Here is a 24245-nt window from a genome sequence, read left to right as displayed (position 1 = left end):
AACTCATGAAAGAATAAAGTTATGTTAAAACCAAGCACACCATTGTTTTTCTTGTGAAATTCCCAATAAGTTTGATGTGTCACATGACCCTCTTCCTATCGAAAAAACTAAAGTTGGATTCAAAATGGCCGCCATGGTCACCACCCATCTTGAAAAGTTTCCCCTCTCACATATACTAATGTGCCACAAACAGGAAGTTAATATCACCAACCATTCCCATTTTATTAAGGTGTATCCATATAAATGGCCCACCCTGTACTTTACTGGACTGTAGTATTCAGGTTAAATTGCCATGTTGGCACTTTGCGATTAAATAAGTGGGTTTTGGGTTGCAGTCTGGGAACTCTGTTTCTAAAAGCTTCGCCATCACGGTCATAGCATTTTACGGACATGATCGTTAAGATTTTGTGACTGATGCATTGCATGAGTCCTGGGATGGCTTGGGGGGCTACGTGCCTGGAAACTTAACTGGTCAGGTGGGAGATGACCCCGTCTGCCACCCTGCTCCTTGTTCAGTCAGGGTTGTTGGTCCTCTAGGTCAGGGATGGCCAATCTGAGGCTCTCCAGCTGTTGCAAAACGACAACTCACAGCATGCCTACAGTTATCAGGCTACAGCAGGGCATGGTGGGAGTTGTAGTTTTAAGACAGGTGGAGAGCCGCAGGTTGGCCATCCCAGCTCTAGGTATTTGCTGATTGGCTGAAAGAACTTCTAATGTCTTCTCTCCTTGTACATCTTGGATAAGGAATTGTTCACATTTGCGTTGACTCTTCCGTTAGAGGAACCGGAAAAAATGTGGCCCTGGATTGAATGACTGATACAAGCAGAAGACTTCCGTTTTTACCAATCATCCATTAAAAAAGAGGAAATCGCGTAGCTGTTAGTGGACAGAACTGGGCAGAAACATAAAGGGGTTGTCTCACTTCTGCAAGTGGCATTTATCACGTAGATGCCATTAATACAAGGCACTTACTAATGTATTGTGATTGTCCATATTGTTTCCTTTGCTGGCTGGATTCATTTTTCCATCACATTATACACTGCTCGTTTCCGTGGTTACAGACCACCCTGCAATCCATCAGTGGTGGTTGTGCTTGGACACTATATGAAAAAGCACCAGCCTATGCGAGCTCCCTTGGTCCCGGCCACCAGAGAGGCTGACGCTTTTTCCACTGATGGATTGCAGGGTGGTCATAGCGTGGAAATGAGCAGTGTAATGTGATAAAAAAATATATGATCATAGGAGTACAGGACAATAGCCCCGAGGGCAGCCCGATGCGCACAGTATCATAGTAACTTATGATGCTGTGCATATGGCCCGCTCATGGACCTTATGTCTCGGAGGGCATATGGTCGTGTGCATGAGCCAATAAGCAGATGGGGATTAGAACAGACACCTTTCTCCCTTTTAGCCGTTCCTCTAAGGGCCTGCTTACAGTTTTTCCACAGATTCCGCTGTAAAATTCTGTTAGAGGCCGCCGTTGAAAGCCGCAACCGCTGCACTCCAAGAAGTCGCATGACCCTTCTTGGTGCGTTGTCTGGATTGACGCTGTAGAAGCATCAACCAATGTCTGTTTGCGGTTTTGCTCTATTCGTGTGAAGATAAACCACTAGCGGGCTGTGACCAGTGTAGCCCTAGCCTCAGACATAGCAGTGTATGAGTTACCGGGCGTGTTCCTTAACTGGTTGACCAGCCTAAGTACTGTTTGGTTGGTGCAGTAATAGAATAGCCAGGCCCTATTTTATTACTTTACCTGTACAGCTGACAACCAAGGTAAATGGCATTACACATTGGTGGAAAAGGCGAATAATGCATAGAAACCACCTGAGCACTTCAGTAGTTTGGCCTATTTCTTGCATTTTTGCTGGGTTTATTTCTAAGGCGTAATTCACATTTCAGTTATATGGTCCGTTATTTCCATCAGTTAGGGCTCATTCAGACGGCCGTATGCTGTCCGCAAAAATACTGAATGCTATCCGTTTTTTTGCGGATCCGCAAAAAAACGGATCCGCAAAAAAACGGATAGCATTCAGTATTTTTGCGGACCCATAGACTTCAATGGGGCCATGTCCTGATTTTCACGGACAAGTATAGGACATGTTTCATTTTTTTTGCGGATCCGCAAAAAAACGGATAGCTATCAGTATTTTTGCGGACAGCATACGGCCGTCTGAATGAGCTTATTGTGAGCCAAAACCAGTAGTGACGATCTGCACCTGTTATGTGCTTTTGACTCGCACCTGGTTTTGGCTCACAATAAGGCTGCATGCACACGAACATTGTTTTAGTGTCCGTCCCTTTTTTTTTTTTGTGGATAGGATGCGGACCCATTCATTTCAATAGGTCCGCAAAGAAATGCAGACAGCACCCCTTGTGCTGTCCGTATCAGTATGTCCGTTCCGTGGTCCCGCAAAAAAAAAAAATAGAACATGTCCTATTCTTGTCCGTTTTAGGCATCGTTGCAATGGATCCGCAAAAAAAAAAGTGACATACGGATGTCATTTTTATTTTATTTTTGCGGACTGCAAAACGCATACGATTGTGTGCATGTAGCCTAACTCTGATGTAAATAACTAAAGTGTGAACTTGGCCTTATCCGATGACATTTTATAGTATAGTACACCTTTTGGAGGCAAGTTTTTTTTTTTTTTTTCATGATTGCATTTTTTTTCAATTGGCCTTTATTAAAAATATTGATGGTCTGTCACAAAGGGTTAACTTGTGTGACTGGTACTTTCACTTTATGCGGTTCATCTAATAAACCATCTCTAAACTACTAAGAGGTAATAAACACTTATATAAGCCACATTCTTATGGGTGTTTAGGAGGTCAGAGAGCAGAGATAAGGTGTCCGTCTGCTCCTGGTCTGATAGAAAATCCCAAGGGTGCTACTACAGCATGTCAGCCCTGTACAGAACAAAGGGCTCCATAGTTTTTAATGAAGACCAATTAAAAATGATTTGCTTTAAATGAGTACAATGCAATAATAAAAAAAGTAACTTCTCTAAGTAGCATTACTTCTACTTCAGATGTTGGTGGGCCCTTCACTAACATGGCTATGTTCTCCCTCCTGAATTACACCTACTAGGATTGGACCAAACGGAACCCTGCAGAATTGTATATTACTGCCGCCGAAGCCTGTAACGGCCATGACAACCAAGCAGGACTGGCCCTAAGCATAGGGAACACGGCAGCCATAGAATTTTCTATGCAGTGGCTTGAGGGTCACGACCAGCGATGACTTCTGCTGCCGACTTAGAGTCCGTTCCCACATGTCTGTATTTCTGGCTCGGCAATTTTGCAGAACAGGTGTGGACCCATTCATTTCAATGGGGCCGCAAAAGATGCAGACAGCATACCGTGTGCTATCGGCATCCATAGTTCTGTTCCGCGGCTCCACACAAATATAGAACATGTGTCCGTTTTGTGGCAGGATGTAACTTTCCTCAAAATGTGCAATGCACATGGTCGTTATCTGTGATTTGCGGACCCCAAAAACCCCAACAGTTGTGTCTATGAGCGCTAACGCTTTAGAAGCAAACTGATTATTCGCGGTTCATTGTTGATGACCACATGGTTTTGCAGATTATCGTGTGACCATAAACAATTCAGTTCTAATACGTTAAAGTACAACTACACCGCATGGTCGTGTCACACTTGCGCTGCGTTGCAAACGACACTACCGTGGTTTGGGTGTGGACAAAAAAAAGTGTACAGGAGCCTTTTCCAGAATATCTCGTCAGGTCTCAGCCGCACGGCGTGGCAGTCTATGCGATACAGATGTACTGCAGTGTATCCTGTAATGCAAGTTGCTGCATGGTCAAGTCCATTTGAGACTTATCAATATTTTAATATTTTAAATATTACTTATCACTGCTTTCAAACGATCATATTTATCCCACTAAAAGGAGAAATAAAATATATAAAAAAATCATCCTAATGCCAAATTGCTTTTTTGTTTCCCTTGCCACCCAGCAAATGGGGTAAAAAGTGATGGAAAAAGTTGCATATACCCAATAAAATCTCTGCAGAAAACACAGCTGGCAGAAAAAAAAACAAAATAAAGTAGTGGGTGGCAGAATGTGGTGATATTTACCAAAAAATAAAGGAGGGAAATTTATCAAAACATACAAAGGAAAAATAAGGTTACTTTCACACTAGCGTTCGGGGCTCCGCTTGTGAGCTCCGTTTGAAGGCTCTCACAAGCGGCCCTGAACGGATCCGTACAGCCCCAATGCATTCTGAGTGGATGCGGATCCGCTCAGTTCAGCACCGTTTGTCCTCCGCTCCGCTCAGCAGGCGGACCCCCGAACGTAGCGTGCAGCGTTCGGGTGTCCGCCTGGCCGTGCGGAGCCAAACGCATCCGTCCAGACTTACAATGTAAGTCAATGGGGACGGATCTGTTTGACGTTGACACAATATGGTGCAATTGCAAACGGATCCGTCCCCCATTGACTTTCAATGCAAAGTCAGGACGGATCCGTCTGACTAACTTTTACACTTAGATTTGTTTCTGAAATATAATGCAGACGGATCCGTTCTGAACAGATCCCAACGTTTGCATTATAGGAGCGGATCCGTCTGTGCAGACAGCAGACGGATCCGCTCTGAACGCTAGTGTGAACGTAGCCTTAGTTGCCCATTGTAACCAGTTACATTTCACCTTTTAATTTTCAGCGCACCTTTGGAAAGTGAAAGGATCCATCTCATTGGCTGCTAGGGGAAACTAAGATTTGGTTAGTACAAGTTTTGATAAATATCCCTCCAAAATTGAATGTAGTAATACATCAAATTTGGGTATTGCCATAAACGGAGTGACCTGCAGGGTATTAATGTCATTTTTGTATTACATAGTGGGTGATACAGCAAAAAAAAAAAGGTGGACTTGTGGGGGCCCTCATTCCAAATTTTTCAATACCTGCTACAGCATTGGAAAAAAAAAAGTAATCTATACACATACATACAAAATTTGGCAAACAGAGCCCTCATGGCTATGTTACTGGATAAATAAGTTATGGTGGGGAATAAACCATATATGCAAAAAAAATTATATATAAATATATATATCCGGGGCCAATAAGTGGTGGTCTCTGTATAAAACCATTTCACCAAATAAAGCAGAGCCCTCAATGTCAAATGCCTGGACAACCCCTTTAATAGGATGTACTGACAGGTTATCAGACTCCCTTTAAGAGGCTCCTGTGGCTTACTTTAAAGTGGTCCCAGCATGCATAAAGCAGCAATATGTGCTCCGTCCTATGTGTTCTCTTCCTTCTGCACAGCTCCATTACCGGCTGCTCGCTCCAGCGTCCCTAGTGGTCTCGGGAATGAGATGGGACAACCTCTTAAGGGTCCATTCACACGTCCGTACCCGTTCCGCAATTATCCGAAACGGGTGCGGACCCATTCATTTTCTATGGGGCAGGAATGGATGCGGGCAGCACACCGTGTGCTGTCTGCTTCCACATTTTCGGACCGCGGCCGATGTTCTATTCTTGTCCGCAATTGCAGTTCTATGGGGGTGTCGGGCGGGTGTATTGCGGATCCGCAGAACACCGGACGCGTGATTGGACCCTTAAAGGGATTATAAACATTGTTCATTTAAATCTGCATAAAAGCAGCAAATTGTTAAAAATAACCACCGCTCCGTGATGGTTTCACAGACGCCTGTTGGTCTGGTTTATTGGGCAGACTAGATGGGCCAAATGGTTCTTACCTGCCGACACTTTCTATGTTTACGTGGCTGTAAAGCTGTGTGCCATCCGTACTGACATCATCGCTGCGGCCGGTAATCGGCAGGTGACATCATCGCTGCCGGCTAGTAAACCACGTGTGACTGAGGCCTCTTTCACAACCAGATATGACGCACGTAGTGAACACAAAGCATCCGGACTGAATTCTGACCCGTTCATGTCACTGGGTCTGTGCACACGAGCGTTCTTTCACACATCTCTGCGTTCCGGAAAATCGCAGTATCTTTTATATTGTGCGTTTTCCACGCAGCCCTGGTCCCATAGTCGTGAATGGGGCTTGTGTGTAAAACAGAAGGCGTCCGGATGCAATGCGTTTCTCACTGATGGTTGCTCGGAGATGTTGAGGCTTATTCTTAATTTTTTCTTCACGCAATCCAGACTGAAAAACGTCTCGCTGCAGGTCCTGTACTAGTCCGTATTTGCAGATGAGAACATGACCGAAGGTGGACAGAAGCGATCCGTATTAGGGCTCATGCACACGACCGTATGTATTTTGCGGTCTGCAAAACACGGATGTGCAAAAAATATGGATGACATCCGTGTGCATTCCGTATTTTGCGGAACAGCTGGCCCCTAATCGATCAGTCCTACCCTCCGTAATGCGGACAATAATAGGACATGTTCTATTATTTTGCGGAACGGACATACGGACATGGACTGCACACGGAGAAACTTGAAATGAATGGTTCCGCAAAAATAATATAAATAAAGGATCCGTACACATTTCCGTTTTTCCTTGACGTGTGCGGTTCACATTTTCCATGGACAGCACACGTACCCATTTATTTTAATGTGTTCACATAGCAGTAGTAGACTGTTGGTCAGTAAAAAATAAATAAATAAATCGCAGACACACGGACTAAATGTGAACAAGGCTTTATGTGGGTTGCAGACCGAAATATGGACGCGGCCGCGTGCATCAGGCTATACCCAGTGATGGGCACTCCAGCTGAGCTGAAACTACAACTCCCAGCATGCTACATTCATTTCTTTGGGAGTCGTAGTTTTACCACAGCTGGAGCGCCGAAGGTTATCCATCACCAGGGCAGGGATCAGCAACCTTCGCCCGCCAGCTGTTGTGAAACTATAACTCCCAGAATCCTCCTTTAAAATCTATGAGGGTTACAAGGACAGCCAAGTGCATGCTGAGAGTTGTAGTTTCATAGCAGCTGAAGTGCCAAAGAACACCCATTGTTCATTGTTATGGATGTTGTTGGCACCTCCATGAACGGCAGCTGGTTCTGTGCCCTGGGGGAGGGGGCACTGTGCCAGTGTTCCTGGGGTTCAGGCTATGGGCCTGTAGCTGAGGGTAACTGATGGGCACTAGGACCGTGTGATGGCCGCGGCTGGGAGGCTGCCATCTGTCCAGCCCCCTCCTGTATGGGGAGGAGTCGGCTGCCACTCCCAGTCTGTGCCCGGCCTCCTCCTCCTCACAGACACCGGCACCGAGCTCCGCCATGGGGGACAGCAGGCTTTCTCCTCCGGGGGGTGAGAGCAGCCGTACGGGAGAACAGGTAACAGACGGTGGTGACCGGAATGACGAAGCCGCCCGTGTGTGACCCGCGGCGTAGATGTACATTAGAATAAGGGGCGGGGCCACGGTCACATATCATGACCCTTATACCAAGGGACTGTGTTTCCCATAGCAACCAATCAGATCGTCCATTGGTTACATAAAACCCGGATTGGTTGCTATGGACACTTGAGCCATATTGCAAACCTAGAGCGCATTTAAAGGGATAGTGTGAATGTAAACATTGACAGCACTGTGCCAGGTGGTGGTCTGATCTAGAAGCCCACCGGTCATGGGTACACGGGCTGCAGGACTGTCATACATAGGGGCAAGATGTATAGCACTGGTCCTCCTTACATCACACTGCAGATTTTGGCTTATATATATTAGATCAGGGATCAGCAACCATCAGCGTCACTCCAGGTGCTGTGAAACTACAACTCCCAGCGTGCACACTTACTTAGCTGTATTTGTAAGTACCAGCGAAGTGAAAGGAGGATTCTGGGAGTTGTACACTGCTCAAAAAAAATAAAGGGAACACAAAAATAACACATCCTAGATCTGAATTAATTAAATATTCTTCTGAAATACTTTGTTCTTTACATAGTTGAATGTGCTGACAACAAAATCACACAAAAATAAAAAAATGGAAATCAAATTTTTTAACCCATGGAGGTCTGGATTTGGAGTCACACTCAAAATTAAAGTGGAAAAGCACACTACAGGCTGATCCAACTTTGATGTAATGTCCTTAAAACAAGTCAAAATGAGGCTCAGTAGTGTGTGTGGCCTCCACGTGCCTGTATGACCTCCCTACAACGCCTGTGCATGCTCCTGATGAGGTGGCGGACGGTCTCCTGAGGGATCTCCTCCCAGACCTGGACTAAAGCATCTGCCAACTCCTGGACAGTCTGTGGTGCAACGTGACGTTGGTGGACAGAGCGAGACATGATGTAGGGGTGGGCGATATAGCCTAAAATCTATATTGCGATATAATTTTAAGCATGTGCGATATGCGATATATATTGCGATATATTGTTTTCTATATTTGGGGGGCGTGTTTAAACTTTTTTTTACTTTTTATTTAATAACTATTAGTCTCCTTAAGGGCTAGAACGTAGAACCCTTGTCATATTCACCCTAATAGAGCTCTATTAGGGTGAATAGGACTTTACACTCTCCCTGCTGCCCTGTGCTTTGTGCACACAGCAGCAGGGAGCTGATCCCCCTCCCCTAAACGGTGCCATCCCCAGATCCCCCCCTCCCCTAAACGGTGCCATCCCCAGATCCCCCCCTCCCCTAAACGGTGCCATCCACAGATCCCCCCCCCTCCCCTAAACGGTGCCATCCACAGATCCCCACCCTCCCCTAAACGGTGCCATCCACAGATCCCCACCCTCCCCTAAACGGTGCCATCCACAGATCCCCCCTCCCCTAAACTGTGCCATCCACAGATCCCCCCCTCCCCTAAACGGTGCCATCCACAGATCCCCCCCCTCCCCTAAACGGTGCCATCCACAGATCCCCCCCTCCCCTAAACGGTGCCATCCACAGATCCCCCCTCCCCTAAACTGTGCCATCCACAGATCCCCCCCTCCCCTAAACGGTGCCATCCACAGATCCCCCCCCTCCCCTAAACGGTGCCATCCACAGATCCCCCCCTCCCCTAAACGGTGCCATCCACAGATCCCCCCCTCCCCTAAACGGTGCCATCCACAGATCCCCCCCTCCCCTAAACGGTGCCATCCACAGATCCCCCCCCTCCCCTAAACGGTGCCATCCACAGATCCCCCCCCTCCCCTAAACGGTGCCATCCACAGATCCCCACCCTCCCCTAAACGGTGCCATCCACAGATCCCCACCCTCCCCTAAACTGTGCCATCCACAGATCCCCCCCCTCCCCTAAACGGTGCCATCCACAGATCCCCCCCCTCCCCTAAACGGTGCCATCCACAGATCCCCCCCCTCCCCTAAACGGTGCCATCCACAGATCCCCCCCCTCCCCTAAACGGTGCCATCCACAGATCCCCCCCCTCCCCTAAACGGTGCCATCCACAGATCCCCCCCTCCCCTAAACGGTGCCATCCACAGATCCCCCCCTCCCCTAAACGGTGCCATCCACAGATCCCCCCCTCCCCTAAACGGTGCCATCCACAGATCCCCCCCCTCCCCTAAACGGTGCCATCCACAGATCCCCCCCCCTCCCCTAAACGGTGCCATCCACAGATCCCCCCCCCTCCCCTAAACGGTGCCATCCACAGATCCCCCTCCCCCCCTCCCCTAAACGGTGCCATCCACAGATTCCCCCCCCTCCCCTAAACGGTGCCATCCACAGATTCCCCCCCCTCCCCTAAACGGTGCCATCCACAGATCCCCCCCCTCCCCTAAACGGTGCCATCCACAGATTCCCCCCCCTCCCCTAAACGGTGCCATCCACAGATCCCCTCCCCGACGCTCACAGGAATACATTTAAAAACTAATCAGTAACTTTATTCATTGGTGATCTCTTTACTGTATACCTTACTAGGTCTTAGCTCCGATAACAGCAGGCAGTGCGGGGGGCTGCGCTCACTCACTGACGTCACTCGCCTGCGCCGCCTAGTGGGAGGAGCAGGCGCGTGACGTCAGTGAGTGAGCGCCGCCCGCCCGCACTGCCTGCTGTTATCGGAGCTAAGACCTAGTAAGGTATACAGTAAAGAGATCACCAATGAATAAAGTTAAAGTTACTGATTAGTTTTTAAATGTTCTACTGTCAGCGGCGTGGCCCCGTATATTCTAACCCCCAGGCAAGCGTCCCTGTCACCATGGGAACGCCTGGGGGTTAGAATATACCATCGGATTTGAGTTTTCACGCGCTCACTGAGATCGTGAAAACTCAATGATTGATTTACTGTCAGTCCCTCCCCGACCCCTCCTCTTCTTTTGTCATTGGTGGTCAGCGGCAGCCGGCGCACAGTGGGGAGGGAGGGACTCTCTCCTTTTCCACAGTGCCCAGTGTGCCGGCTCAGGAGAAGATGGTGCAGAGAGCGCGATCATATCGCGGTCCGGCGATATAGGCGATATGCTCAAAATCCATATCGTGGCACAAATTTATATCGCATATATCGTCTATATCGCCCACCCCTAACATGATGTCCCAGATGTGCTCAATTGGATTCAGGTCTGGGGAACGGGCGGGCCAGTCCATAGCATCAATGCCTTCGTCTTGCAGGAACTGCTGACACACTCCAGCCACATGAGGTCTAGCATTGTCTTGCATTAGGAGGAACCCAGGGCCAACCACACCAGCATATGGTCTCACAAGGGGTCTGAGGATCTCATCTCGGTACCTAATGGCAGTCAGGCTACCTCTGGCGAGCACATGGAGGGCTGTGTGGCCCTCCAAAGAAATGCCACCCCACACCATTACTGACCCAATGCCAAACCGGTCATGCTGGAGGATGTTGCAGGCAGCAGAACGTTCTCCACGGCGTCTCCAGACTCTGTCACGTCTGTCACATGTGCTCAGTGTGAACCTGCTTTCATCTGTGAAGAGCACAGGGTGCCAGTGGCGAATTTGCCAATCTTGATGTTCTTTGGCAAATGCCAAACGTCCTGCACGGTGTTGGGCTGTAAGCACAACCCCCACCTGTGGACGTCGGGCCCTCATATCACCCTCATGGAGTCTGTTTCTGACCGTTTGAGCAGACACATGCACATTTGTGGCCTGCTGGAGGTCATTTTGCAGGGCTCTGGCAGTGCTCCTCCTGTTCCTCCTTGCACAAAGGCGGAGGTAGCGGTCCTGCTGCTGGGTTGTTGCTCTCCTACGGCCTCCTCCACGTCTCCTGATGTACTGGCCTGTCTCCTGGTAGCGCCTCCATGCTCTGGACACTACGCTGACAGACACAGCAAACCTTCTTGCCACAGCTCGCATTGATGTGCCATCCTGGATAAGCTGCACTACCTGAGCCACTTGTGTGGGTTGTAGACTCCGTCTCATGCTACCACTAGAGTGAAAGCACCGCCAGCATTCAAAAGTGACCAAAACATCAGCCAGGAAGCATAGGAACTGAGAAGTGGTCTGTGGTCACCACCTGCAGAACCACTCCTTTATTGGGGGTGTCTTGCTAATTGCCTATAATTTCCACCTGTTGTCTATCCCATTTGCACAACAGCATGTGAAATTGATTGTCACTCAGTGTTGCTTCCTAAGTGGACAGTTTGATTTCACAGAAGTGTGATTGACTTGGAGTTACATTGTGTTGTTTAAGTGTTCCCTTTATTTTTTTGAACAGTGTAGTTTCAGAACAGCTGGAGTGCCGGAGGTGGCTGATCTCTGTATTAGATCACGTTTTCAACAATCACTGGTCATGTCAGTCAAAAACTGCCCTGCCCCATCGTTCTCTGACTGCAGTGCCAGGGCAGGAGGTTGGCGGTCATTTCATGACAGCATACCGTAAATGGCGCCACTTTTGTCCATGGCTGTGTCCAGTATTGCAGCTCAGCCAGAACAATTCCTGAGCTGCAGTACCAAACGCAGCCTGTGGACATGAGTGGCGCTGTTTCTGGTGAAGAAAAACAATGAAGGCTTCAGTAACCCTGGACCCAGAGGAGATGCACTACTGGTCCAGCCACACGGTCAGGTTTTCTGATGCAGTTTTGGAGACCAAAATCAGGAGTGGATCATAAAAGATGAGAAAGTATAAAGGGCAGATAGGACCTCTCATCTTTTTTGAATCCACTCCTGGTTTTGGCTTCCAAAAATGCATCTTAGACTTAATGCACACGACCGTAGTTTAGGTCTCTGCCCGCTCTGCATTTATTGCGGATCACACTCTGGCCTTTTCATTTCTGTGAGTCTTCCAAAAATTTGGACCCATAAAATCATGCACCATTGTGTCCGTGATTATGGATCGCTCACGCACATTATAGTCTATGGGTCGGTGAACACCACAACACAGATGCCATCCATGTTTGGTCCGTGGTTTTCATGGATCGTTGCGAAGAGATGTTCTGGACATCAACATTCAGCCTTGCAGTGTCCGTGTAAGGCTACTTTCACACTCGCGTTTTGGGCGGATCCGTTATGGATCTGCAAAAACTGATCCGTTACAATAGTACTAACGGCAAGCATCCGTCATGAACGGATCCATTTGTATTATCTGTAACATAACCAAGACGGATCCGTCATGAACTCCATTGATAGTCAATGGAGGACGGATCCGTTTTCTATTGTGCCAGATTGTGTCAGAGAAAACCGATCCGTCACCATTGACTTACATTGTGTGTCAGGACGGATCCGTTAGGCTCAGTTTCGTCAAGCGGACAGCAAAACACTGCAGGCAGCAGCAGGCTCGTGCAGCACTTAGACTGGGCCACCGTAAAATAGCGGCGGGCCAGCCTAAGGCGCCTTAGTGACCGCCGTAAAAAGGCATATGGGTGGTCACTAAGGGGTTAAAGGGGTTGTGTCACTACTGCAAATAGCATTTATTATATAGAGGACATTATTATAAGGCACTTACTAATGTATTGTGATTGTCCATATTGCATTTTCCCGCGACGCACCCGCATCCTATCCGGCCCTCACACGCGACGCCCGTGTGAAAGAGACCTAAGTGCCTTATATTCACTTTCTCTACATGATAAATGCCATTTGCTGAAGTGAGACAACCCCTTTAAGGCCTCATGCACACAACTCTGTCCGTATTTTGGTCTGCAAACCACGGATCCACAAAATACAGACACCTTCTATGTGCATTCCACGTTTTTATCACTCCCATCACTAGGAATGACTATTCACCGCAATACGGGCAAGGAGAAGGCATGTTCTATAATTTGTCGACCCCTAGAAATGAATGGGTCTGTCTGCAATCAACACCCCTGTGATCGGCTGCGGGGCGAGCTGCGATGTCACATTCATCGTTCACACGGCCTTTGTGCAAGCTCAGTCCCTTTCAAGTGAATAGGATTGAGTTGCAATACCAAGCGCAGCCACTAGGCCATGTATGGCGCTGTGCTTGGTATACAATGAAGAGGCAGCAGCGCTGGTCCAAGTGCCCGCAGACCCCATCAAACAGCTGATCAGCGGGGATAGGTCATCGATATTTGACTCTCCGTTCAGAACACACGCATGCTTGGCCAAGAATGCGTGTGTACGCGAAGATCAGAAAAGACAGCGGTCAGCCGACAGGCGACTCGTGTGCGGCCAGCCCTGAATCATAACCAGAGACATTTGGGGGGAAAAAAGACAAGGGGGGAATTTTTCTTAAAATAGCTGAGCAAGCGTGCTTGGCCAATTTCGGAGTCTCATAGCGGTGAATGGAGAGCGCACTGCAAGACGGATAAGATGGCGCCATGTTCACATTTGTGTGTTTTTGTCCCCTCTACAGAACGGAGGCAGCATTAGTAATGGAGACGGTGAGGAGGATGAACCTCTGCTCAGGAAGAATCCCCGTCGTTTCGTCATCTTTCCCATCCAGTATCCCGACATTTGGAGAATGTACAAGAGGGCGCAGGCTTCCTTTTGGACTGTGGAAGAAGTAAGTGATTATTAGCGGTATATTCGGAGTTATATAATCAGGGACGGACGGACTCCAGGATCTTAGAGCCTCATTTATCAAAACGGTAAAAAAAAGTCCTGACCATGGGTTGTGCCTGGTATTGTAGCTCCGCTCCACTGAAGTGAACAGGCTTAGTTGTAATGCCACACGCAACCTGTGGACAGGTGCGGCGCTGTTTTTGGAAGAAAGCAGCCATGTTTTTCTCATCCTGGACAACCCCTTTAACTTTATTTTGTCCACATTACAACTCCATTGGCCATCTCTGGTGTAGACTTTAGTTTGTTAGGAGACCCTCTTAATAAATTTGGCGCCTGTTACTCCAGTGGCCTTTTTACTAAGAGTAACATATGGAACCGCCATTCCTAGTGAATCTGCCTCACTGAGTCTGATACAGTCTTAATGGTGGTATCCGGGGCTTCTATGGCCACAGTGCCAGTGCGAGTCGTTTAGGCTCCGAGCCTAATCCTCTGCGTTTTTGCTGGATCCGGCAGGAGATCAACAAGAAGGCATCCGGTCAATAATACAACCGTCTGCATCCGTTCAGAACAGATCCGGTTGTATTCTCTCCAAAATTAACAACACAGATCCGGTGTAACGTTACATTACCCTACCTGAGATTTCACTACCTCCTAACTTCCGGTCGCACCGGAAATGACGTGTGGAGGCGTGCCGGAGTTTTGACGATCTGCGCATGCGCAAAAGGACAGTTTAGGGAAAATCTCACAGCAGAGTTCAGCTGGACACCGAGACACTGCGCATGCGCCGGAGAGCCTCACCAGCCTTAGGGTAGGGAAAGATTACGGCCCAGTGCGCAAGCGCGGCTAACTACAAAACATCCATCCGATCTCCGCGCTTGCGCAGTGTGGGGGTAGGGAGATCTGATGGCCATTTTTTTTTGTTAAATAAATATATATTTATTTATTTAACAGAAAAAATGGCCATCAGATCTCCCTACCCCCACACTGCGCAGGCGCGGAGATCGGATGGATGTAACCGCGCTTGCGCACTGGGCCGTAATCTTTCCCTACCCTAAGGCTGGTGAGGCTCTCCGGCGCATGCGCTGTGTCCCGGTGTGCAGCTGAACTCCGCTGTGAGATTTTCCCTAAACTGTCCTTTTGCGCATGCGCAGATCGTCAAAACTCCGGAACGCCTCCTCACGTCATTTCTGGTGCGACCGGAAGTTAGGAGGTAGGGAAATCTCACGAAGTAGGGTAATGTAAAGTTACACCGGTACTAAAACCATTGTAAGTCAATGGGCGCTGGATCCGTTTTCTTAGTGTCCAAAAAAACGGATCCGGCACCATTGACTTACATTGTGTTTCACGACGGATCCTTCTTGATCAGTTTTCTGTCCGGTATGGAAACGCGACCAAACGGATCAGAAATACATTCTGGTGCACTCTGTTCCGGATTGTTCTGTTTTGTCTCCATTGACAATGAATGGGGACAAAATGGAAGCGTTTTCCTCTGCTTTTCAGACCCTATGCCGAATCTCAATACCAGAAAGGAAAAACACTGATGTGAAAGTAGCTAAAGAAGAAGAAACTGTTATAAATAAAGTTGTTTGACGACACAAAAAGAACAGCGCCCGGCGGTATGAAGAGTAGCGACAAAGGGATTATTATTCGGTTACACACTGCCGATAGATGAGCCCTCACCTTGTGTTGTGGAAAGTCACAACATCTATAGCAGCAAATTAGAGTTGGAGTCGGCGACGACACATGGATGATCCGCGTGTCCGTTACGCAAAAAGATAGACATGTCTTTTACTTGGCCTCAAAATGTGGACCACGCACCCATTGAAGTCAATGGGTCTGCAAAAAATGCGGATGCAACATGGACGGTATCCATATTATGTGTGCATGAGGCCTTAGGTGAATCTGTGAGCGTCGGTGTCTTCTCAGAGGACAGGTCACCAGTAGTAAAGTCTCGGAAAACCCCTTTAAGGGTCCATTCACACGTCCGTAAGTGTTTTGCGTATCCGCAAAACACTGACACATGGCTGACACTATAATAGAAAATGCCTATTCTTGTCCGCTATTTTTTTGTGGAGCCGCGGACTGCACACTACGTTCTGTCCGCATCTTTTCCGGCCCCATTGAAAATGAATGGGTCCGCACCCGTTTCGCATAATTGCGGAACGGATCCGGACAATTCATACGGACGTCTGAACGGAGCCTTAATCTACATGCGGACTTTACTGGGGACTCACCGCGGATTTCACCCATGTACAGGCCCTGAAGGTGTAAAATCCGCGACAATTCCACAACATAACGAGCGTGCTATGGATTCGCTAATTGCAGCATCTTTGTTTCTTCACATGGAATCTTCCCAGTAGATGTGGACGGCCTTTTCAAAACCCCAACCACATTTGCAGTTGATCTGCTCTACAAATCTGCCACATCTGAACACGACCAAAGCCTATTCTCCCATTAGAAAAGGAGCAGTGTAGCAGGGCTGTGCGCGCTGCATGGTTCTATAGGAGCTGTGTCCTGGCAATGGTCACCATGTCTCCTGCCGTCACATCAGAGACTATGAAATGATAGCGACCTGGTCCCTGCTTGATACATCACAATATGGTCGGCACGGTGGCTCAGTGGTTAGCACTACTGCCTTGCAGCGCTGGGGTCCTGACCAAGGACAACACCCGTGTTTGTGTGGGTTTTTCTTCGGGTTCCCCGGTTTCTTCCCTACTGATAGGGAACTTAGAATGTGGGCCCCATTGGGGACAGAGAGTGACAATAATGTCTGTAAAGCGCTGCAGAAGGTGGTAGCGCTATATAAATACATAAAATAAATAATTGATGCCACTATCGCTTTATTTCTTACCAAGTGCACCTGCGGAGATGTTCTGTTAGGGGTTCTGGGAATCTCAAAGATCCGTTGATTCCTGTATTGTGGCTGTGAGACCTCAGTAAGATCTGCAGACACAGATATCAACAGACAGGAAACCAATACCACCAATCCGGCCATAACATGCCAAATTACTAACCACCTGCCTATGTAAAATATAGCATTTTCAGTAATTTGTCCATATTGCTTATTGTGAAATATTGTTGTACACCGTATAATATAATAACTTTATATCATCTACTAATATCATAGCTGTATAATGCTGCAAATGCATATTCTGTATATTTCCTGCATATTATTATCTGCTGTATTTTATAATGCTGGCATATTACCTAGCATATATAATCTACTGTATATAGTAAGCTATAATAAGATAACCATAATCTGCTAATATAATAGCTGTATATTGTAATAGACACACATAATAGCTGGATAGACTGAAAAGAGGAAGCAGCGCTGTGGCCAACGTAAGCGATGGATTCAAGCCTCCGGGGAGATCAGATTTGAGCACTCAGTCCATAAACAGACGGGAGGAAGCGGGACTCCAGTGCAACAGGGATGTTTATTCACCCAGTGCGAGACCGCAACGTTTCAACTGCTCAGTGCAGTCATTTTTACGCAACAGTGATCACATACAACATGGTATAAATAGGGCAGATGCCAATTAATACAATTAAATAAATAGCCACACAAAATGGTGTTTATATATATATATATATATATATATATAAAAAATAAAAATAATCCATGAAGTGATAGTATATAATTATAATAAAAATGTATTTACCTGAAATTTTCATTTCCTGTAGTCCTTAGGCAGCACAGTCACAAAGCTGTACTGCTAGGACGTCTAGGAAATATCAATTCATGCTGCAAAGAAAAAATGGGGGTTAGGCCTCATGCACATGGCCGTGCCTTTTTTTTGCGGTCCGCAAAAAAACGGAAGCCGCCCGTGTTGCCTCCCGCAATTTGCGGAACGGAACGGGCGCCGGCAATATAAATGCCTATTCTTGTCCGCAAAGCGCAGACAAGAATAGGACATGTTATATTTTTTTTTAACGGGGCCGCGGAACGGTTTGGATGCGGACCCAAACAACGGTCGTGTGCATGAGGCCTTAGTCAGCAAATCCTAGTGCGCAGGTGCACGTCACAATGGCTGAAAACCCAAAAGCAAACACAATGCAACAGCACTCCGCAAACACAATAATAAAGTAAATACAATTATGCCAAACTCAGTATAGAAAATGTACTAATGCTAATGCTACGTTATAAATGTAAGATTCTTGGCAAATACATTTTATTATACATTTACATTATTTTGCCTGTCCGCAAGCGTCAAGGCGATCTCTTTAGGACAGGACCCTAAAACTAAATACTGCATCCACTGGTGCTGTACTGGCCTCCATTAAATTCAGGAAATGCAGGTTCCACATGCATGCTGAACCCACTCTGTATTTTACCTCTCCTAGTGCCAAATGGTCTCTAAGGCTACTTTCACACTAGCGTTCGGGTGTCCGCTCGTGCGCTCCGTTTGAAGGGGCTCACGAGCGGTCCCGAACGCATCCGTCTGGCCCCAATGCATTCTCAGTGGAGGCGGATCCACTGAGAATGCATCCGCCTGCCAGCGCTCAGCCTCCGCTCCGCTCAGTGAGCGGACACCTGAACGCTGCTTGCAGCGTTCGGGTGTCCGCCTGGCCGTGCGGAGGCGAGCGGATCCGTCCAGACTTACAATGTAAGTCAATGGGGGCGGATCCGCTTGAAGATGACACCATATGGCTCAATCTTCAAACGGATCCGCCCCCATTGACTTTCAATGTAAAGTCTGAACGGATCCGCTCAGGCTACTTTCACACTTAGAAAATTTTCTACGTTTTAATGCAGACGCATCCGTTCTGAACGGATGCGAACGTCTGCATTATCGGAGCGGATCCGTCTGATGAAACATCAGACGGATCCGCTCCGAACGCTAGTGTGAAAGTAGCCTAATAAATGTAGGGAGAGCAGACTACAGCGTTATACTTACACTGATTAAAATCAGCCTATGGGTGTGGCTGACTCCATTGGTTGTGCACTAATTAATCTGTCTGTCCCATTGGCTGATTTTAATTAGTGCAAGTATAAAGCTTTGTCCTGCTTTCCCTGCATTTATTGGGGTTTCATTTGGCACCAGAAGAGGTGGAAGACATAGGGGAGACATCAAGGTGACATTGAAGTTTAGCTAGGAGCAGGGCCGGTGCAAGGATTTTTGCCGCCCTAGGCAAGATAAAAATTGCCGCCCCCCCTTATCAGATGATCTGCCCATATCATGACATCACATATGTTCCACCCCTTTCTCAGCTTTTAAATAAAAAGAACTGCTAGGTTTCCCTTAGGGTTAATCCAGCTTCTTGTAGCTGTCTTTTTTTGCGGAACGGAATTGCGGACCCATACATTTCTATGGGGCCGCATGACGTGCGGCCCCGATCCGGAATTGCGGATCCGCAATTCCGATCCGGAAAAAAATAGAACATGTCCTATTCTTGTCTGCAATAGTGGACAAGAATAGGCATATTCTGTTAGTGCCGGCAATGTGCGGTCCGCAAAATGCGGAACGCACATTGCTGCTGTCCGTGTTTTGCGGATCCGTGGATCTGCAAAACACACATGGATGTGTGAATGGACCCTAAATGTGAGGTAAATTAGTTTCCAATGTAGTATTAATAACTAAACAATTAAATAATAAACATATTGCATTGTCTACTTACCACCAGGACAATAAGATGATCTGGACTCTGGCTGCAGTCTGGCTCTTGGTCTGGCTCTGGGGACTCCCTTGTCACTCTCTTCTCCCCCACTCCCTCCCTTGTCACTCTTATTATTCCACCCCGGCACCCCCCTCCCTTGTCACTCTCATTATTCCCCCCCCCCTCCCTTGTCACTCTCATTATTCCCCCCCCCTCCCTTGTCACTCTCATTATTCCCCCCCCCTCCCTTGTCACTCTCATTATTCCCCCCCCTCCCTTGTCACTCTCATTATTCCCCCCCTCCCCCCTCCCTTGTCACTCTCATTATTCCCCCCCCTCCCTTGTCACTCTCATTATTCCCCCCCCTCCCTTGTCAATCTCATTATTCCACCCCCCCTCCCTTGTCACTCTCATTATTCCCCCCCTCCCCCTCCCTTGTCACTCTCATTATTCCCCCCCCTCCCCCCTCCCTTGTCACTCTCATTATTCCCCCCCCCTCCCCCCTCCCTTGTCACTCTCATTATTCCCCCCCCTCCCCCCTCCCTTGTCACTCTCATTATTCCCCCCCCTCCCCCCTCCCTTGTCACTCTCATTATTCCCCCCCTCCCCCCTCCCTTGTCACTCTCATTATTCCCCCCCCTCCCCCCTCCCTTGTCACTCTCATTATTCCCCCCCTCCCCCCTCCCTTGTCACTCTCATTATTCCCCCCCCTCTCCCTTGTCACTCTCATTATTCCCCCCCCTCCCCCCTCCCTTGTCACTCTCATTATTCCCCCTCCCTTGTCACTCTCATTATTCCCCCCCCTCCCCCCTCCCTTGTCACTCTCATTATTCCCCCCCCCTCCCCCCTCCCTTGTCACTCTCATTATCCCCCCCCTCCCTTGTCAATGTCATTATTCCCCCCCCCCTCCCTTGTCAATGTCATTATTTCCCCCCCCCCCCTCCCTTGTCAATGTCATTAGTCCTCCCCCCCACCCTCCCCCCCACACCTCTAATGTAGCGTGGCCGAGCTCTCTTCGGTCCGCGGTACAGGAGCATTTGTTTCCTGTACCCGGCCGGACTGACAGGAAGTGCACACTAAGTGAGCACTTCCTGTCAGTCCGGCCGGGTACAGGAAACAAAACTCCAGTACCGCGGACCGAACAGAGCTCGGCCACGCTACATTAACAAAAGCACAGAGCAGACACACAGCAGGCGCAGGCGGACCCATACATTTCTATGGGGCCGCATGACGTGCGGCCCCGATCCGGAATTGCGGATCCGCAATTCCGATCCGGAAAAAAATAGAACATGTCCTATTCTTGTCTGCAATAGTGGACAAGAATAGGCATATTCTGTTAGTGCCGGCAATGTGCGGTCCGCAAAATGCGGAACGCACATTGCTGCTGTCCGTGTTTTGCGGATCCGTGGATCCGCAAAACACACATGGATGTGTGAATGGACCCTAAATGTGAGGTAAATTAGTTTCCAATGTAGTATTAATAACTAAACAATTAAATAATAAACATATTGCATTGTCTACTTACCACCAGGACAATAAGATGATCTGGACTCTGGCTGCAGTCTGGCTCTTGGTCTGGCTCTGGGGACTCCCTTGTCACTCTCTTCTCCCCCACTCCCTCCCTTGTCACTCTTATTATTCCACCCCGGCACCCCCCTCCCTTGTCACTCTCATTATTCCCCCCCCCTCCCTTGTCACTCTCATTATTCCCCCCCCTCCCTTGTCACTCTCATTATTCCCCCCCTCCCCCCTCCCTTGTCACTCTCATTATTCCCCCCCCTCCCTTGTCAATCTCATTATTCCACCCCCCCTCCCTTGTCACTCTCATTATTCCCCCCCTCCCCCCTCCCTTGTCACTCTCATTATTCCCCCCCCTCCCCCCTCCCTTGTCACTCTCATTATTCCCCCCCCCTCCCCCCTCCCTTGTCACTCTCATTATTCCCCCCCTCCCCCCTCCCTTGTCACTCTCATTATTCCCCCCCCTCCCCCCTCCCTTGTCACTCTCATTATTCCCCCCCTCCCCCCTCCCTTGTCACTCTCATTATTCCCCCCCCTCTCCCTTGTCACTCTCATTATTCCCCCCCCTCTCCCTTGTCACTCTCATTATTCCCCCTCCCTTGTCACTCTCATTATTCCCCCCCCTCCCCCCTCCCTTGTCACTCTCATTATTCCCCCCCCTCCCCCCTCCCTTGTCACTCTCATTATCCCCCCCCTCCCTTGTCAATGTCATTATTTCCCCCCCCCCCTCCCTTGTCAATGTCATTATTTCCCCCCCCCCCCTCCCTTGTCAATGTCATTAGTCCTCCCCCCCACCCTCCCCCCCACACCTCTAATGTAGCGTGGCCGAGCTCTCTTCGGTCCGCGGTACAGGAGCATTTGTTTCCTGTACCCGGCCGGACTGACAGGAAGTGCTCACTTAGTGTGCACTTCCTGTCAGTCCGGCCGGGTACAGGAAACAAAACTCCAGTACCGCGGACCGAACAGAGCTCGGCCACGCTACATTAACAAAAGCACAGAGCAGACACACAGCAGGCGCAGGCTGCGCAGCAATGAGCCGGCGGCCGGAGATTCAAATTAGAGCGGCAAGCGCTCAGGACTCTTTCCTGAGCGCTTGCCGCTCTAATTTGAATCTCCGGCCGCCGGAGACTCAGGAGGCGCAGCATGAGGGGCGCCGCCGGCCGAACTTATATAACCAATTTTTTTATTTTTTTTTACACCGCAACGGGCGCCCCCTGCTAAATGGCGCCCTAGGCGACTGCCTAAGTCGCCTTACTGGTGGCGCCGGCCCTGGCTAGGAGACCCTCCCACTGGACAGATGGTATATCCAGGAAAGGAGCAACACTCCAGCTAACACAAAGGCTGAAGGGTCACTGACCTCAGGCTCACAACACAACATATAAAGAGCCAAGAGGCCACACCCAAGACACACCTAAATCCACACCAGCCAGATAATTAACCCCTCCGGCACCAGACAGGGAAGGACCCAGGGGAAAGGAGGAGCCACCTACATGCTGCATCAAATAAACTTTGCCGCAGGCAACAGCATGCACGGCAACCGTGTCACGGCGCACACAACAGAGGCCGTGACAAAGAGATCAGCTTGACGCTGGCGGACAGGCACAAAAAATTTTGTACAAAATGTATTTGCCAAGAATCTCACATTTATAACGCAACATTAGCATTAGTACATTTTCTATAGTGAGGATGGCACGATATTATTTACTTGCATTGTTTGTTTTGAAATATCAATTCATGTAAGTGTACACATATACACTCACCTAAAGAATTATTAGGAACACCATACTAATACGGTGTTGGACCCCCTTTTGCCTTCAGAACTGCCTTAATTCTACGTGGCATTGATTCAACAAGGTGCTGATAGCATTCTTTAGAAATGTTGGCCCATATTGATAGGATAGCATCTTGCAGTTGATGGAGATTTGAGGGATGCACATCCAGGGCACGAAGCTCCCGTTCCACCACATCCCAAAGATGCTCCATTGGGTTGAGATCTGGTGACTGTGGGGGCCATTTTAGTACAGTGAACTCATTGTCATGTTCAAGAAACCAATTTGAAATGATTTGAGCTTTGTGACATGGTGCATTATCCTGCTGGAAGTAGCCATCAGAGGATGGATACATGTTCTCATTCTGTTTACGCCAAATTCGGACTCTACCATTTGAATGTCTCAACAGAAATTGAGACTCATCAGACCAGGCAACATTTTTCCAGTTTTCAACAGTCCAATTTTGGTGAGCTCTTGCAAATTGTAGCCTCTTTTTCCTATTTGTAGTGGAGATGAGTGGTACCCGGTGGGGTCTTCTGCTGTTGTAGCCCATCCGCCTCAAGGTTGTGCGTGTTGTGGCTTCACAAATGCTTTGCTGCATACCTCGGTTGTAACGAGTGGTTATTTCAGTCAACGTTGCTCTTCTATCTCTTGAATCAGTCGGCCCATTCTCCTCTGACCTCTAGCATCCACAAGGCATTTTCGCCCACAGGACTGCCGCATACTGGATGTTTTTCCCTTTTCACACCATTCTTTGTAAACCCTAGAAATGGTTGTGCGTGAAAATCCCAGTAACTGAGCAGATTGTGAAATACTCAGACCAGCCCGTCTGGCACCAACAACCATGCCACGCTCAAAATTGCTTAAATCACCTTTCTTTCCCATTCTGACATTCAGTTTGGAGTTCAGGAGATTGACCAGGACCACCCCCCTAAATGCATTGAAGCAACTGCCATGTGATTGGTTGACTAGATAATTGCATTAATGAGAAATAGAACAGGTCTTCCTAATAATTCTTTAGGTGAGTGTATAGAAAGTGTAAATAAAGTGCAAATGTGCCAGCATAGTTAATTGTGCAGATAATGATCATTAAAAACCTCTGATAAGTGCTCACCACATTTGCATATTCAAAACAGGAATGACGTCCCATATAAATTACGTTCCCATGCCCATAGCTTCGACCATACCACACATGACAGAAGAAAATGGTGCGCAAGAGAAACAAGCATTTCGAAGATGAAATCTGGGATCAACCAAGGTGCATATGACGAAGAGAGGGAAAGTGTATCACATGACGGGTCATATGTCATGATATCTCCCACATGATGTGAAGAAACTGCACCTGTGACCCCAAAAGACAGTGTCATTCAAGGTAGTGCTAGCTCAAAGAGACCTGAGGGACACACAAATATTGGAGGGGCACCGCTCACTAGGGGCGCATCAGTCGCTGTCAATGTGTATATCACAACCATCTGCATCCGGTTATATGATCTTTAACATAGCCAAGACGGATCTGTCATGAACACCATTGAAAGTCAATTGGGAAAGATTCATCCCCATTGACTTGCATTGTGGGT

At 48.3% G+C, this 24245-nt stretch overlaps 1 protein-coding gene across 1 annotated transcript in view; it reads left to right on the top strand.

Moving 5' to 3' along the window:
* The first annotated feature begins 7172 nt into the window (after window positions 1-7172).
* The window catches only part of RRM2B (ribonucleotide reductase regulatory TP53 inducible subunit M2B), a 44852-nt gene continuing 27779 nt past the window's right edge, over window positions 7173-24245 (top strand). The window contains exons 1-2 of the mRNA XM_040432296.1: window positions 7173-7267; window positions 13635-13784. Of these exons, the coding sequence (XP_040288230.1) occupies window positions 7211-7267; window positions 13635-13784 (207 nt within the window). The 5' untranslated portion in view covers window positions 7173-7210. The remainder of the gene's footprint in view (window positions 7268-13634; window positions 13785-24245) is intronic.

Source organism: Bufo bufo, chromosome 5 (genome assembly GCF_905171765.1).
Source record: "Bufo bufo chromosome 5, aBufBuf1.1, whole genome shotgun sequence".
NCBI lineage: Eukaryota > Metazoa > Chordata > Amphibia > Anura > Bufonidae > Bufo > Bufo bufo.
This window is presented reverse-complemented; position numbering and strand designations above follow the sequence as displayed.